Source organism: Antedon mediterranea, chromosome 5 (assembly GCF_964355755.1).
Source record: "Antedon mediterranea chromosome 5, ecAntMedi1.1, whole genome shotgun sequence".
Classification (NCBI taxonomy): domain Eukaryota; kingdom Metazoa; phylum Echinodermata; class Crinoidea; order Comatulida; family Antedonidae; genus Antedon; species Antedon mediterranea.
The window spans coordinates 23,280,832-23,294,688 of record NC_092674.1 but is presented as its reverse complement, the minus strand read 5'-3'; the positions used below and the strand labels follow the sequence as shown (position 1 = coordinate 23,294,688).

General features: G+C 31.1%; 1 protein-coding gene across 3 annotated transcripts in view; it reads right to left on the bottom strand.

Moving 5' to 3' along the window:
- The window catches only part of LOC140049644 (phospholipid-transporting ATPase IB-like), a 39,407-nt gene that overhangs the window by 21,738 nt on the left and 3,812 nt on the right, over positions 1 to 13,857 (bottom strand). Inside the window, exons 3-12 of one of the 3 annotated variants that reach the window (XM_072094586.1) lie at positions 13,791 to 13,853; positions 12,106 to 12,268; positions 11,087 to 11,186; positions 8,102 to 8,200; positions 7,853 to 7,898; positions 4,439 to 4,479; positions 2,840 to 2,913; positions 2,297 to 2,500; positions 1,700 to 1,977; positions 237 to 364 (exon numbers count right to left, since the gene is read on the bottom strand). In XM_072094586.1, the coding sequence (XP_071950687.1) occupies positions 237 to 364; positions 1,700 to 1,977; positions 2,297 to 2,500; positions 2,840 to 2,913; positions 4,439 to 4,479; positions 7,853 to 7,898; positions 8,102 to 8,200; positions 11,087 to 11,186; positions 12,106 to 12,268; positions 13,791 to 13,853 (1,196 nt within the window). The remainder of the gene's footprint in view (positions 1 to 236; positions 365 to 1,699; positions 1,978 to 2,296; positions 2,501 to 2,839; positions 2,914 to 4,438; positions 4,480 to 7,852; positions 7,899 to 8,101; positions 8,201 to 11,086; positions 11,187 to 12,105; positions 12,269 to 13,790; positions 13,854 to 13,857) is intronic. The other 2 variants (XM_072094587.1, XM_072094589.1) reach the window with 2 other exon arrangements.

Here is a 13,857-nt window from a genome sequence, read left to right as displayed (position 1 = left end):
ATTGGGGCATATCACTACCATATTTTGGCATATCACTACCATATTTGGACACATCACACTTTTTTTATCAAACTAGTTTGAAAGTGTGGACGGAGCTTAAGTCACTCAAAACCATGCCTTATTTAATCATAAAATTTAAATTAACAGTCACTTGACAGGGCTTGGAGGTAGTGTTAAAACAATGCCCCTCATAGGGGTGTCCCAAAGGAGGGTTTCTACACTGTATATATACTTACCGAATTAATAAAAAGTGCCTGTCCAAATTTGACCAGCTCCAACGTGACTGGTAGACTGATTGGAATTAAGTTGTTGTACAAGATGATGAAAGTTAAGAAATTATAGAAGAAATTACTTGGTTTTTTTTCTGCAATAAAGGAGAAAAAAGCTTAAATTCATTAGTCATATTAAAGTGAAAAGATTTTCAACTCTGGTTTTTCACGCTTGGAAATCACCCATAAATTCAGTATCTCTCCTACAGGAAAGCTAAAGCTCGAGCCGTCTACACTATCAAATTTATGTGACAAAAAATGTGATGTGCCCATATATGGACATGACAACGTTATATCTCAACCACATTGGGGCATATCACTACCATATTTGGGCACATCACACTTTTTTGGCAAACTAGTTTGATAGTGTAGACAGAGCTTTAGAAGGTAACCCAGACAAGAACCTTCTTAACAGTCGGACATATTTTATCAATTTTCTCTAATATATATAAAGCTTTTTTGAAAATATGTTATGACCTTTCCATTCTTAATAAAAGATTAATGAAACCTACACATTACTTATAAAGTGTAAATCTAATATTATTATCACACCTAAAACAAATTATGCTTTTAGGTGATGAAATAAAAAAACTACATTGAATAGGATGTTGATTTATGACTAGGATAAAAAAGGCACATATCCAAAGAAGGAATATAATACTAATTATTATTCGGCTGAACTTAAATTGCAAGAACTTATCAGCTTGTAAAATTCACAATGACGTAATACGGGAAGATGCTTTAAATTATTCATTTATAACAGGATTTAAATAAAAGATTATTAGCTATCCTATTAAATATGTCATACATAATTAATGATTAGTCTATCTATATGTCTGTATAATGTAAATGCAAATAATATTAATAAATGTTGACAGATTTAGAACGAATACCTGGACATTCCAATTAACATGAATAGAATTGATTGAATGAATGAATGAAAATATGGCCGTTGAATTTCATTATATGGCCGTTGAATTTCATTATATGGCCATTGAATTTCATTATATGGCCGTTGAATTTCATTATATGGTCTTTGAATTTCATTATATGGCCGCTGAATTTCATTATATGGCCGTTGAATTTCATTATATGGTCTTTGAATTTCATTATATGGTCTTTGAATTTCATTATATGGTCTTTGAATTTCATTATATGGTCTTTGAATTTCATTATTATGACTGTTGGCCTGTAGTATGCGCCATCAATAATTGTTTTACTCAGCGTCCACAATTGGAGTACTGCCTCAGCCTAGCCTCTAGTTAAAGTAGTGTATTATAAAAAAAATAATGAATGTTTTATTTATATTCGTGCAATGGAACAAATAATTACATTCAGTGAAATATGAAACATTCTATTTTCACCTTATGAAACTAATTGTACCATTGCACTCATAAACATTCAATATTTGTATGATTTATTCTACCTACCTTCATATCCCAGATACCAATGATTAAATTTTTGTCTATTCGTCCAAGCTTGTTGAGCTATGGCGCTAATCAAAGACAAGCTCAGCAAACCGAAGAACAGGTAAAAAATCTGGGAGTTTGTCGTCTTGTCCACCGTTGACTGTTTCAAAGGTGCGGATCGGGAGTTCATGAGAAGTTTACTCTCGTGACCGGTGTATATCACCACGCCAATGATCCAATGCGTGTTCTTCAAGGTCGCACCACGCAGCAGGACTTGGTTTGGACCAAGTGGGATTTTACTGTCAAATAAAATGTTCTTATTATCATCATAACCAAACAAATATCATGATTTGTTTTAATTATTTATTTTTTAACAGTTCATCTTGATGGCAATTTTATGAAAAAAAAAAGAAAAGTAAACATTTATAGAATGAAGCACATAAACTGCTGGTCTCTCTCACTGAAAGGCAATTATTTTAGAGATAATTTAATAAGGGTCTACACTTGTTACAAGGAGAGACAAATGGGATACTACAGTACATATGACAGAACTGCTGTATATGACTTGAAGAAAAATAGGTACAGCTCATCCTATATCTAAAGTTCTTCATTACTTACGTAGTTGATTCTTCTTTTATTTTAATATTTCCTGCAAATTCATAGATTAGTTTATTTGGTAGTTGACATTCAATTGATCCCGACAGGTTATACAGCTCCTGGCATGTGGACATGTGAGCCGTCTGAGGCAATCCTTGTCTGATCTTCAGGTTGGTTTCACCATCGAGGTTGGCAGTCTCAATGTAACACATTGCCTGGGGTTCACTATCAAGTACAAGGAGTGTAAGTTTATCAAAATTTGATTATAGGGAGTGGATGCATGTGGATTGTACCTTCCCAACCAATTATTGATTGATAAAAAAATACAAAAAGCAATACTAGGCCATTTTAGGATATTCTGCAAGCAATCAAAATGACAAAATAAATTATCATGTCTTTTTAAAAAAAAAACATCTACCTCAGAATTTATACACTGCAATATTAAAAATATATCAAGAAGCACATTTAGGTGCAAGCCCTATTCATAGGCCTGACAGACATAACTACTGCTTGCTCCAACAAGGACAAAAATAAAATGTGTACAGTATCAAATCAAAATTTTACCTGGAGGCCAGGAGAATAAGATCAGATGGAAAGACTTCATCTCTTTCAACCTTGACAAAGTCACCTACACAAACCTGAATTAACAAGGTTATAAAATAGAAATAATATAATAAACATATAATATACTTAATATTGTAATAGTCAATAGACACTGTTGATCTGGGCGAAAATTACTGATTTTCAGAATGCATATTAGTAAACAGTTTGAGATCTAAAGCCTGTTTTCCACTAGGCGAATGTGTTCATGCGAATTGCAAAGAAAAAAGTTGTGCTAACTGTCCACTACAAAAGCTGCAATTTTCATTTTCATAGCGTGTCTGCTGAGCTTTTCAATTCGCATGAAAGCGTCATAGTACATTTCCTAAGCTCTGATTGGTTGCGCAATTTTTCGCTTTGCAAAATTCGTTGAGACATTGTCAACCATATGTACTTTATTTCCTTTTTGAAACATGGTTTTTGCCATGTACAAAACAATATAATATCATAATGCACATTTATATAATTTTTTACTTCATAAGTTCTGTATTCTAAGGTAAATTTTAAATATTCTTGAAATTTAACAGATAATAGAATATTCATACAGTACATTCATGACTTTTGTATTTCTTTTAAACAATCAACCAATTAAGCCAAAGATAATTAGATTTTCTGCATTTAAATGACAGCCTGGGGAATTGATGCATAGTTAAATCAGCTTTATTACATTCAAAATTGAGACTCCTCAAAAGTTCACACTGATTACAATTTACACTTCACGTACACTAGGTACTGCGTGTGAATTGAAAAATCATATTCATAAAACTCTATGAATCTACAATTATTATAACAAGAGCAATCAGAGAGTTGCTAGCAGTAAAAAGAGAAAAAGGATCAAGAATACTGATAAAGATCCGTCTAAAATAATAAAGTGGTCCAGAATTGGGATACTGGTCCAGATTGCCTCCAATGTAATGGGTACGTCCGTGACCACATGTCTATCTGTGGTTTCAATTTGGTGAAGATTGGTCTTAGTTTTGATCCTGCTAACAGACAAACATACCCACAACTATCTCAGACAAAAATATAATCACCTACTGTAGGCGGAAATAATAATTAGTCATTCTTATAGCGCACATAACTAAGTGCCCAATGCCCTGGAAACATTATTGCCCGTGGTCATTTTGTATCAAACATGGGAACATAATTCCATAATGTTGCAGCTGATAATCAGTGCAGTTTAATGAGCTTTGCACATACAAAGTACCCATTTGTACACCTGGGTGGAGAGGCAAATGTAAAGCGTCTTTACCTAAAGGACACAGCAATGTGACTTCCCCAGCTCGAGAGTCCATTGCCCAACACTCTCTACCATTGATTATTCAACATTATCAAGTATTATATTATGCTAATGCTCTGTCTACACTATCAAACTTCATGTGACAAAAAATGTGCCCATATATGGACATGATGATGTCATATCACCACCATATTTGGGCACATCACATTTTTTTGTCACACAATGTTTGATAGTGTAGACAGAGCTTAAAGATAGTTAGCACAATGTCACACAAATAATCCACAATAAAAAAAATATAAAGGAAATCTGAATATTAAACTCACATCCTGCCAAGCCCGCTTCATCCATTTTTGGTTTCTGTACACTAAAAAGAAAAAAATTAGTTTTATTAAAATGTAATTTAAAACCATAATAGCATTATTAATAATAAAAAGTATTCCAAATATTCAGTCATAACTCTTCACTAAAGTAAAATAAACAATTTTTATAATACATTACTACTTTTTGTAGTATTTAATTATAAACATTATTTCTGTTAAATATTTACTTTTTTTTTAGAATCATTTATAATGAAAGCATATGACAGATTGTTACTGTAGGCTATAATGAATGAGCTATTTGTCATTGATTTTCCACACACTATGTATATGCAGACTACTGTACAACCTTCAAGATACAGTAGCAGAGGTTTGCATAAAATTCAATAGTTTTTAAATGTCAACATAGCTGAAATGTGAATATTTTCTGTAAAAAATTACTATCATTACAGAAAAGAATTATTATTTTGGAGAAAATTAAAGTAATTTGGTCTTTTTTCAATTTCAAAATTCTTTCAATTTCAAAAGATTATATATTATACTGTTTGACTATATAGTAGAGTTGTGGTTTGGTGTTTATGATGTTGTCTAACAATCAAAGGGTCCTTGCTTCAAGTCCTGTCAAACATTTTTTTTAATTGACAAATTACAACTCCACTCCCAAAGACTTATAATAAGACTTTTTTTGTAGAGATCTTGTGTAATGTTTGTTGTGTGAACAGGATTGCCACCTTTAAGAAGGATAGTGAATGAATTCATTTATGGTTATCCTTGGCAATTTGCCTAATAAAAACAAAAATACAGAAATATCAGGAAAGCTGGAAAGGGAATTACCATCCAATGTCATGTTGAAGTGTGCAGTAACACCATATTATCCTGAAGCCATGATTGCTTTCTCCCAAAAAAAAGAGGGAAAGACAAAGACTATGCAAGGGGGAATTTCCCTACCATTGTTTTTACCAGCACTGCAATCTGATCTAATAAATAGTAACTGTAGATTAGTAACAACTCTATCATTATTACACACCCAAGTAGAATTCTTGTCATTTGATTGGAAAATCGTAGGTCACATGACATTTAATAGATGTACACTAATCAAACTAAGTGTAATATCCACAGTGGGGGGGGGGGGGGGGGGAATCAAATAGCACTGCCTATTTCTTTCTTTGGCTTTGGCATATAAACATTAAAATTTAAAATGGCACTCAATCAGAACTAACATTTATGGTGCCTCTCCATAAACATTTATGGAGACTAGCGAATGTATAGTACTATTTAGACCTAAAACGCACTTCAATTTAGCTTTATTGTTAATTGCTAATCTGCCTTTCTACTAGCCTACAGTACCTTAGGCTAGCTACAGTAAGCCTAGTAATATGTTGTTCGGTTGCTGACATAATTCACAGAAGGTGTGTCATAAAACAAATAAAATGTTTTATATTCATGAAATAAAGAAAATAATTTTATTGGGTAAAATATGAAAATATAACCTTTCATCTTTCACCTCATACAATTATTTGCCCCATCGAACTCATTATTCATTCATTATTTGTATAACACAAAATTCTTTCATTCTTCAGTCTACTACTGATACATGTATTTGGGGCAGATCACTTATGCTTCAACTGACGTGTACACATATTGATTTCCTACACCAAATTGAATCCACAGCTCAAATGTACAGTATGCTGACTAAAATGATTTATTTGAAGTCGTACAATTTATTTCTTGCATTAATTTTTGAAAATCTTGATTCTATAACTTGAATATCGTGTGACTAATCAGCAATATGGTGTCCATATCAATAATATATGTTGAAATGATGAAATTTACGTGCAGAATAATCATGGGAATCCAAATGGCAAGAGACTAGTACTAAATTTCAGTATGATTGTAAAATATATTCACTTTACAATATTCTTTAAAACTCATTAAAAAAAAAAAGCATCCTTTTTTGAAGGTTTTGATAGGTGATGTTCGTTATTTAACCTAAGACCTAGCCTGGTTAACAAAGAAACTTTTTAAACACGGCCACCAAGCCAAGTGTACACATTCTGCGGACCATGTCAGCAGGGGGCTGACCACCATCGCTTGTGCCTCAAAATAACCGTCATGTTCTGTTAATCACCATCCTTTTCGTTTACTGTACCAATGCGAAAGCTCTCTTAATAAGTATTTAATGTGCAGTTAACATAGTATTGAATACTGTAGTACATATCTTCTATTCTAAAGCACTGACTACACTATCAAACTAGTTTGACAAAAAATGTACCCAAATATGGTAGTGATATGCCCAAATGTGGTAGTGATATGACATCATCATGTCCATATAAGGACACATCACATTTTGTTGTCACATAAACTTTGATACTAGTGTAGATCTTAAAAAGACATTGAAAAATGCCCAATGTCATTGTCATTATCTGTGATCTAGTCTATAAACTTGCTCATTCTATCCATCTATCAACAAAAGATTATGGTACTCCTTTTTTATAGGTCTCTGTTTTTCTTCGAAGTATTGGCTATTTATATTTATCCATCAGGCAACTTCAATTTGTCAATTTCGATACAGCTTTAAAACTCATATTTTTAACTTGTCTTTTAATTTTCTGGCATTTTTATTTTAAAGAGCATTTGAGGCTGTATCATAATGCGCTATACAAACTTAAATAAGTATTTCAAATACTAAAATAAAACCCTAAAATGTCTACCAACAAGACCATACTGTAGTATTCGTATTGGATAAATCATACAATTAGATTGAAGTGCTGTTTACTCAAGGGCAAGCAATAAGAAAAGTAGGCAATTAAACTACTGAAAGGCATTTGTACATTCTGTAATACACTAAGTACCATAGGCTGTGTTGATGATAAAGCTGAAATGGCCGATTCGTCAAAAAACCTAACTGTTCACAAAAAGTAACTCCTACTGTAATTATTTGAATGCTCAGTGTAGAATGACGGATACCGTATTGAATTGATGAAGTATAGCGCACTATAGTAGTACGTTGAACATTAATTACAACAGTTCGGCAATCTTTACTATACCATAATTGTAACAAAACTAGGTTGCCTTTATAGATTATTTTATTGAACTGAACTTCACTTTTTATTATTATATGGATGATTGAGAAAGTAAAGATGGTATATTCTCAGTGCTACAGTATCTTCACATATGACAATATTTGTCCAATATGATTAGCAAATTCCGTAATACAGCATCTCATGTGTGTCACTTGTGATGCCTGTATCATGGAAGGTTATTGTATTTTAAGTGTTTATAGGATTTATGATATCATAGTGAAATATAAGAATTGGCTGTTCTATTTATATTCTCAGACATTCTTAAGTGTGGTTTATGTCCAGGTATCTGTGAGAAAGTGATTAAGAATGGGAATGGGGCTCAGTGATGACCACTTACCTTGCACTTTCCTATTGTTTACTTCAACATCAGCATTGTGTCTTTTCTAAAGTAACAACAAAACAAAATAATTTAATAATTTTATGACACTACACTGTGTAATGGCAAAAATACATAACTCTATAGATCGATGGTAATTTTTTTTCTTAGTCCAACATAGACTGGAGAAAGGCTTTTTAAAATTGATTGTGTAGTAGACTAGACTAAAACAGGTGGCTGAGAACAATGAGAAATAGAGTAAATACTTACAAAATCTTCAATTATTTCTTTGACGGCGGACACAAACAGAATGAATAAAAGTGGAACAAGCGTAGTGTAGCGCCCTGTTGGTGAAACCCCTGGAATTTGCTGAAAAAAAATATATAAACAAAATTCAATTACTGAAGAGATGGGTGACAAAATCTATAAACCAAATTTTTTTTTTTCAATGGACTTTTTGGAAAGCTGGCAAGTTCAATTTTCTGTAGACTCAATACAGTTTTTTAGCAAAAGATACTGAATGTGTTACATGCAATTTTTACTATCAGAATTAAATACAGCCAAACCTATTTTGTGTTCAATTATTACAGATAAAATGAAGATAATTATCAGTTATATTGCAGGATCAGAGTTTTATTGAAGACAGAGAGTAATTAAGAGATATCACATGTATTTTATACTGTTACTTTTATTGTAACTTAGATATGATTCGAAACAGCTTAAATCCATTCTATGATTGCTTGCTAACTAGTTGTGTGTGTACACATATTTAATATACAGTTTAACTGTTGTCCTTTGTGCAAATGACATTTGTGACCTTATAAAATAGCAGATTGATTAATGAATTAAAAGCATTTGCCATGGATAATCCATCACTACAGTTTCTTCTTCTTCAATATCAAATAACTTGTGTATTGATTTTGTTTATATTTCTAATCTCACGAGTTCTTTACCTGATGCATAAATTATGCTACCTCTAGAACCATCAAGGTTAAAACTAAGGAGTATGTACAAAATAGAAAAATCACATTTTAGTTAAAAAAATTCTATCTAGTAAAACTGCAGGAAAAGTATATGTTGGTTTTTTTTTTGTCTTGTGTGGGTTCGTCCCACTTTTGTTATAGTTCTATAAATATAATAATATATGTATATATGCACATTTATATATTTCTCTTACTTAAAAGGTACTGTACATTGTTAAAAAAATACATATCTTTTGAACAGTATATACATAAGACTAAGATTATTTTGATGTTAAAAAGAAACTACATTTACATTCATATACATTTTTAAAAATACAATTAGTTAAAATATGTCGATGGCAATAAAATGACGATAAAAATTGATTTAAAAAAAAAACGTACTTATGAAAAGTGATTATTGTTGTTTTATTCTGTTTGTTTCCGTATATGTTGGTTTATATGAGGAAATACAGTAGTTTTCTATTTTCTAATATTACAATAATCTAAAGCTATTTATTTTGATACCTCTTTAATTACAATATTGTAATTTTGGTTTGTTTTTTTATTCTCTTTTGTGGGCCAACTTTTATTGCACATACACAGTATGATAAACAATATGAATATTTAAACGATATTACAGTCTCTGTCTGAGGTCAATACAGTAGATTAATTATGTTGATATTATGTTGAAATCACAATATCATAAAAACAATTAAGTAAACAGTGAAAATGTATATTACAGAGCATAAAACAGTATAAATATTTACATCAGTTTTAAAAATTGAGATTCAGTAATTTTTTTGTAATGACCAAACAGATTTGTAATTATAAATTATCATGAATATTTTTTCCTGGGCAGATTATGCAGTACCGGTATGGTAATACTTCTGGGGACAAATTTACAATTTACTGTCAATGTGTATTAATCATTTTTCATTCATTTACTGTACTACAGTAGTTAATGAGCCAGTGGACGACCTGACAATGAGAAAGGTCACCCGTTTTGCTCGTAATACGTTCAGAGCTATCTACTAAATGAGGCCTTAATAAGTATTAGAAAATTAGCTTGGAACATATGCTAGAGTAGCAAATTACAATGTTCTACTATTAGACTACTATGATGTGATGTGACATGATTATCATAAAATACTGTAGTGAACTACGCTGTTGAAAGGAGCTTGTTCCCAATAGGAAAATGTTAGTAATGCACTTACGTAATTGTTTTGTATAAAGTATTTATTTTACTGCGTTTATGTTTGGGAGGGTTTTTAGTGGAGGAAATTATTCAAGGGAGGCATTTATTATTTTTTTGGTGTACAGTAATCTGGTAACAAGGATAATCAAATAAATTCTCCCAAATATGAAAAAATACAACACAATTAATAGCCTATAGTAAATATTCTTTAAAAATAATTGGTTAATTATAGATCATGGAAGTCAATGAATTCTACTACAAATAGAAATGTGTTACAGTATAATAAAATATTGTGTGCATGTGACAGGGAGTTTATTTGAGGAAAAAAATAAAGACCTGGGGAATTTATTGCAAACGATGTCTTATAGGGGAGGGGGTTGGCTGTTTTTCAAAGTGGGGTGGAACAGATTATTTGAATAATATAGTTATTATGTATATAATATTCTTACCTTGAAATTCAAGTTTGGCAATAATCATAATGAATAAATTTAATCATTGATTTTTAAACATGGGAAAATAAAAAAAAAAACTATGTTTGTTGTTTTTCTATGTCACTTTTGAGGACCTAAAATGATAATGATAATGATAACAAATGATAATGATAATGATAACAAATGATAATGGATACTCAAATAGCAGTCAATGTTGCAGTAACAATACCAGTAATAATTAGCAGTAAAAACAGATTCATGAAAATAATTAATTTGTCAGATGTTGCAATTGGCAGACAGTTTGCCTGCTGTTGACGAGCAATATGTTATAACATTAAAGTATATTTTATTGTGATACATATTTTTTACATGAAAACATATATGGACATGATGATGTCATATCATCACTCATATTTGGGCATAATTACCATATTTGAACACATCACACTTTTTGTCAAACTAGTTTGAATAATAGTGTACTGTAGACAAAGCTTTAGATTAGGTTACATCAAAAGGAGCGTTTAAAGGTTTTCATTACTCAAGTTAAAATGTTACCCGTTTAGAAGCCTAAGGAATAACAGAGATTACATGGCCATATTTTGGATATTAAATTATTGTAATGTTTATGGCTTTATTAAAATCAAACTTGGTACTAACATAAACCTACCTGCATTAGAGCAATGAACAGAAAAAAGATGTTGGCATAGCGGCGAAATTGTTCATACAGAAAGATGGGAATAAATGTCAAAAATGTATATTTTCCAGTGCTAAAAACAAAGATAATGAAAATAATTAAAATATTACTATTACTCTAATGCATTATATAGTATAAATGATTACTGTATGTCACATATTGCATTGGTTCATTTAATATTATAATCAATCAATCTATTGATCAGTTAAACCACATTGGGAATTCCCTTACAAGGTAAAATTTATTAACAAGATAAAAATGTTAATAGGATTACACTGTAAAGTGTGCAGTACACCACATATTAGTTCTAAAAAGAACTGTTGAGTTTCTCAACATTTCGATCAATATTAGTATGTGATAGTCCTCAGGAGTGAGAATGCAGAAAGTCCAGGAAACTTGGAATACAAGTAAAATAGGGTGGGACTGGTGTGAAAGCTAAAACAATAGCTGGGTTGGAAGGGATTGAATGAAACTAGCTAGAGAAGAGCATTGTTTCTGGGAGGTGTGATATGAATAAACAAGAATATAAAATATTTGATTAGAAAACATTTTTTCATTATTTGAACACAATATTTGAAAGGTTAAATGGCCTATTAACTGGACTGTCGAAAACTAGGCCATACTGTAGGCCCATAAAAAAAATTGTCATTTAGCCAGTTTCATGTTGCAATAATTCATGCAATGTACCACCTAATCATGGAAATGAAGCTACAGTACTGTACATATGCACACTCATGCACAGCATGTGATATTATGTAATCAACAAATCTAATGGCAAGGATGTTAGACTATCATTTTCATAACGGATGTCATTGACAAATAAGTCTTATCTACTACTGGTTGTAGAATGTATTGCTGCTTTATTAGCAAGTTTCTATTTGCTCAATGAATGTGATAACGTGTCATTTCTCTGTGCTGGATAGGAAAATAATTTGTACAATTAATTAATAATAGCCCAACACAAAAATTGCTAAATCCAATGTGCCACTTACTTCACTCTATTTGTCAAGAAGTCTGTTGTGTGTAGGTGTCGGAATGAGATCATTCGTGACGTACTGTCATCGTGACTGCGCGCCCCACGCTCGTGAATGTGCACGCCTTCCTCTGTATAAGACAAAAGCTGGTTGCTAGTTGTAGAATCAACGTTTTCACTTTCTAAACACCAAACATCAAGAAAAAGAAAAACACCGAAAGAAACATGCGGGTCAAAATAAAAATCACAACTATAAATTCAACAATAACAACAACAAGCTAGCAAAATACTGTAAGATTTAACATATCATGCAACATTATAAGGAACCATGTCAAGATTATTCTACTGCAGCTACTGCAGTAAATATACATTGTTTACTCTTCTTTAAGCTCTTCATTCATGTTTGGTGTAATCAACACACTGCCTCAACTTCTACAGTACATTGAAAAAAACTAAAATCACTGATACAGTACTGTATGTTACTGCAGTAAGCAAATGTACAGTAGTTACTGCAGTGACAGCAGTATAATCATTTTGACATGATCCCTAACGATTAGAACAAGAAAAATATAGTTTGAAATATTTACAAATGTTTTAAAGCCATGCACTATTAAAATAATGTGCTAATATTAATATTATTATTGTGCGTTTAGAATTAAAATTTCTTGCATTCTGTTTCTAAATTTAACCATATCAATCATGATCAAAGAATCCCATAATGTTAAAGTGTTGATTGAAAATGTGTGTAATCTTTGTTTTGTAAATGATGTAAATTATTTTCTAGAATCTTACCACCAGCAAAGCGGACTAGATTCCAATTGTTAGCATAAAAATAAAAGAGAAATCATATCGTAGAACAACTATTAAATAGAAAACACGTTCAAAATATGTTCAAATATGTGTTGATACTGTTATGAAATAACAAGTTAAATTAATGTTGTCAAATTACATTAAATAGTATCTAAAAAATAAATCTAGAAAATAATGTATTTGGATTGCAGGCAAAAAAAAATGTTTTTTTTTAGTTTTCAAAAATTAAATTGATATTTATTTTTTATGTCTGAAATCTTAATACCTACAAAATGTTCACTGCTTTTTAAAGGAAATGGTAATGTATCTGTTTGCTAAATTACTGTATTTAATTTAAGACAATACGAATATTAAAGGATGTCCATATTATTTTAGTTTAAAACCCCACCCACTTTGTGTTTATTTTTCCAATATATTCGACATAAAATTAAAAAAGTCCTTGCACCCATTTCTAAAACTATAGTTTTTACAGTATTCTCCCAATATAGAAATTAAGTCCTGCAAATTAAAGCGAAGAACCAAATTTTACTTGTAAATAATCTATACAGAAAAGTAAAAAAAATATTGTTCTTTGTCTATACAATTTGACATAATTACAGTAGCCTCCAATTTCTCTTGGTCTATGTTTTTAATGACCTGGCCAAATAACTATTATTTTATTTTATGTATTATTTTCTTCGCACCATTTTTTATACTGGTTTGAGCAAATTTAATCTGGCAAATCTGGCGTTTTGGCAAAACACAAGTTAACCACTGTTTTACAATGTAATCCATACAGCACATTGTTTGCCTCAATAACTCTTAGAAAAAGTCTTTTAGATATTTGTTTTGTAAAAACTGGTAATTTCTTTGATCATGATTTTAAAATGGATAATAATTAAATCATGTCGGTACCTTGAATGTAACCTGTATCCATTGCAGGACTACTAATGGTACATGGCCCTTGCTGTACACTGCCTAG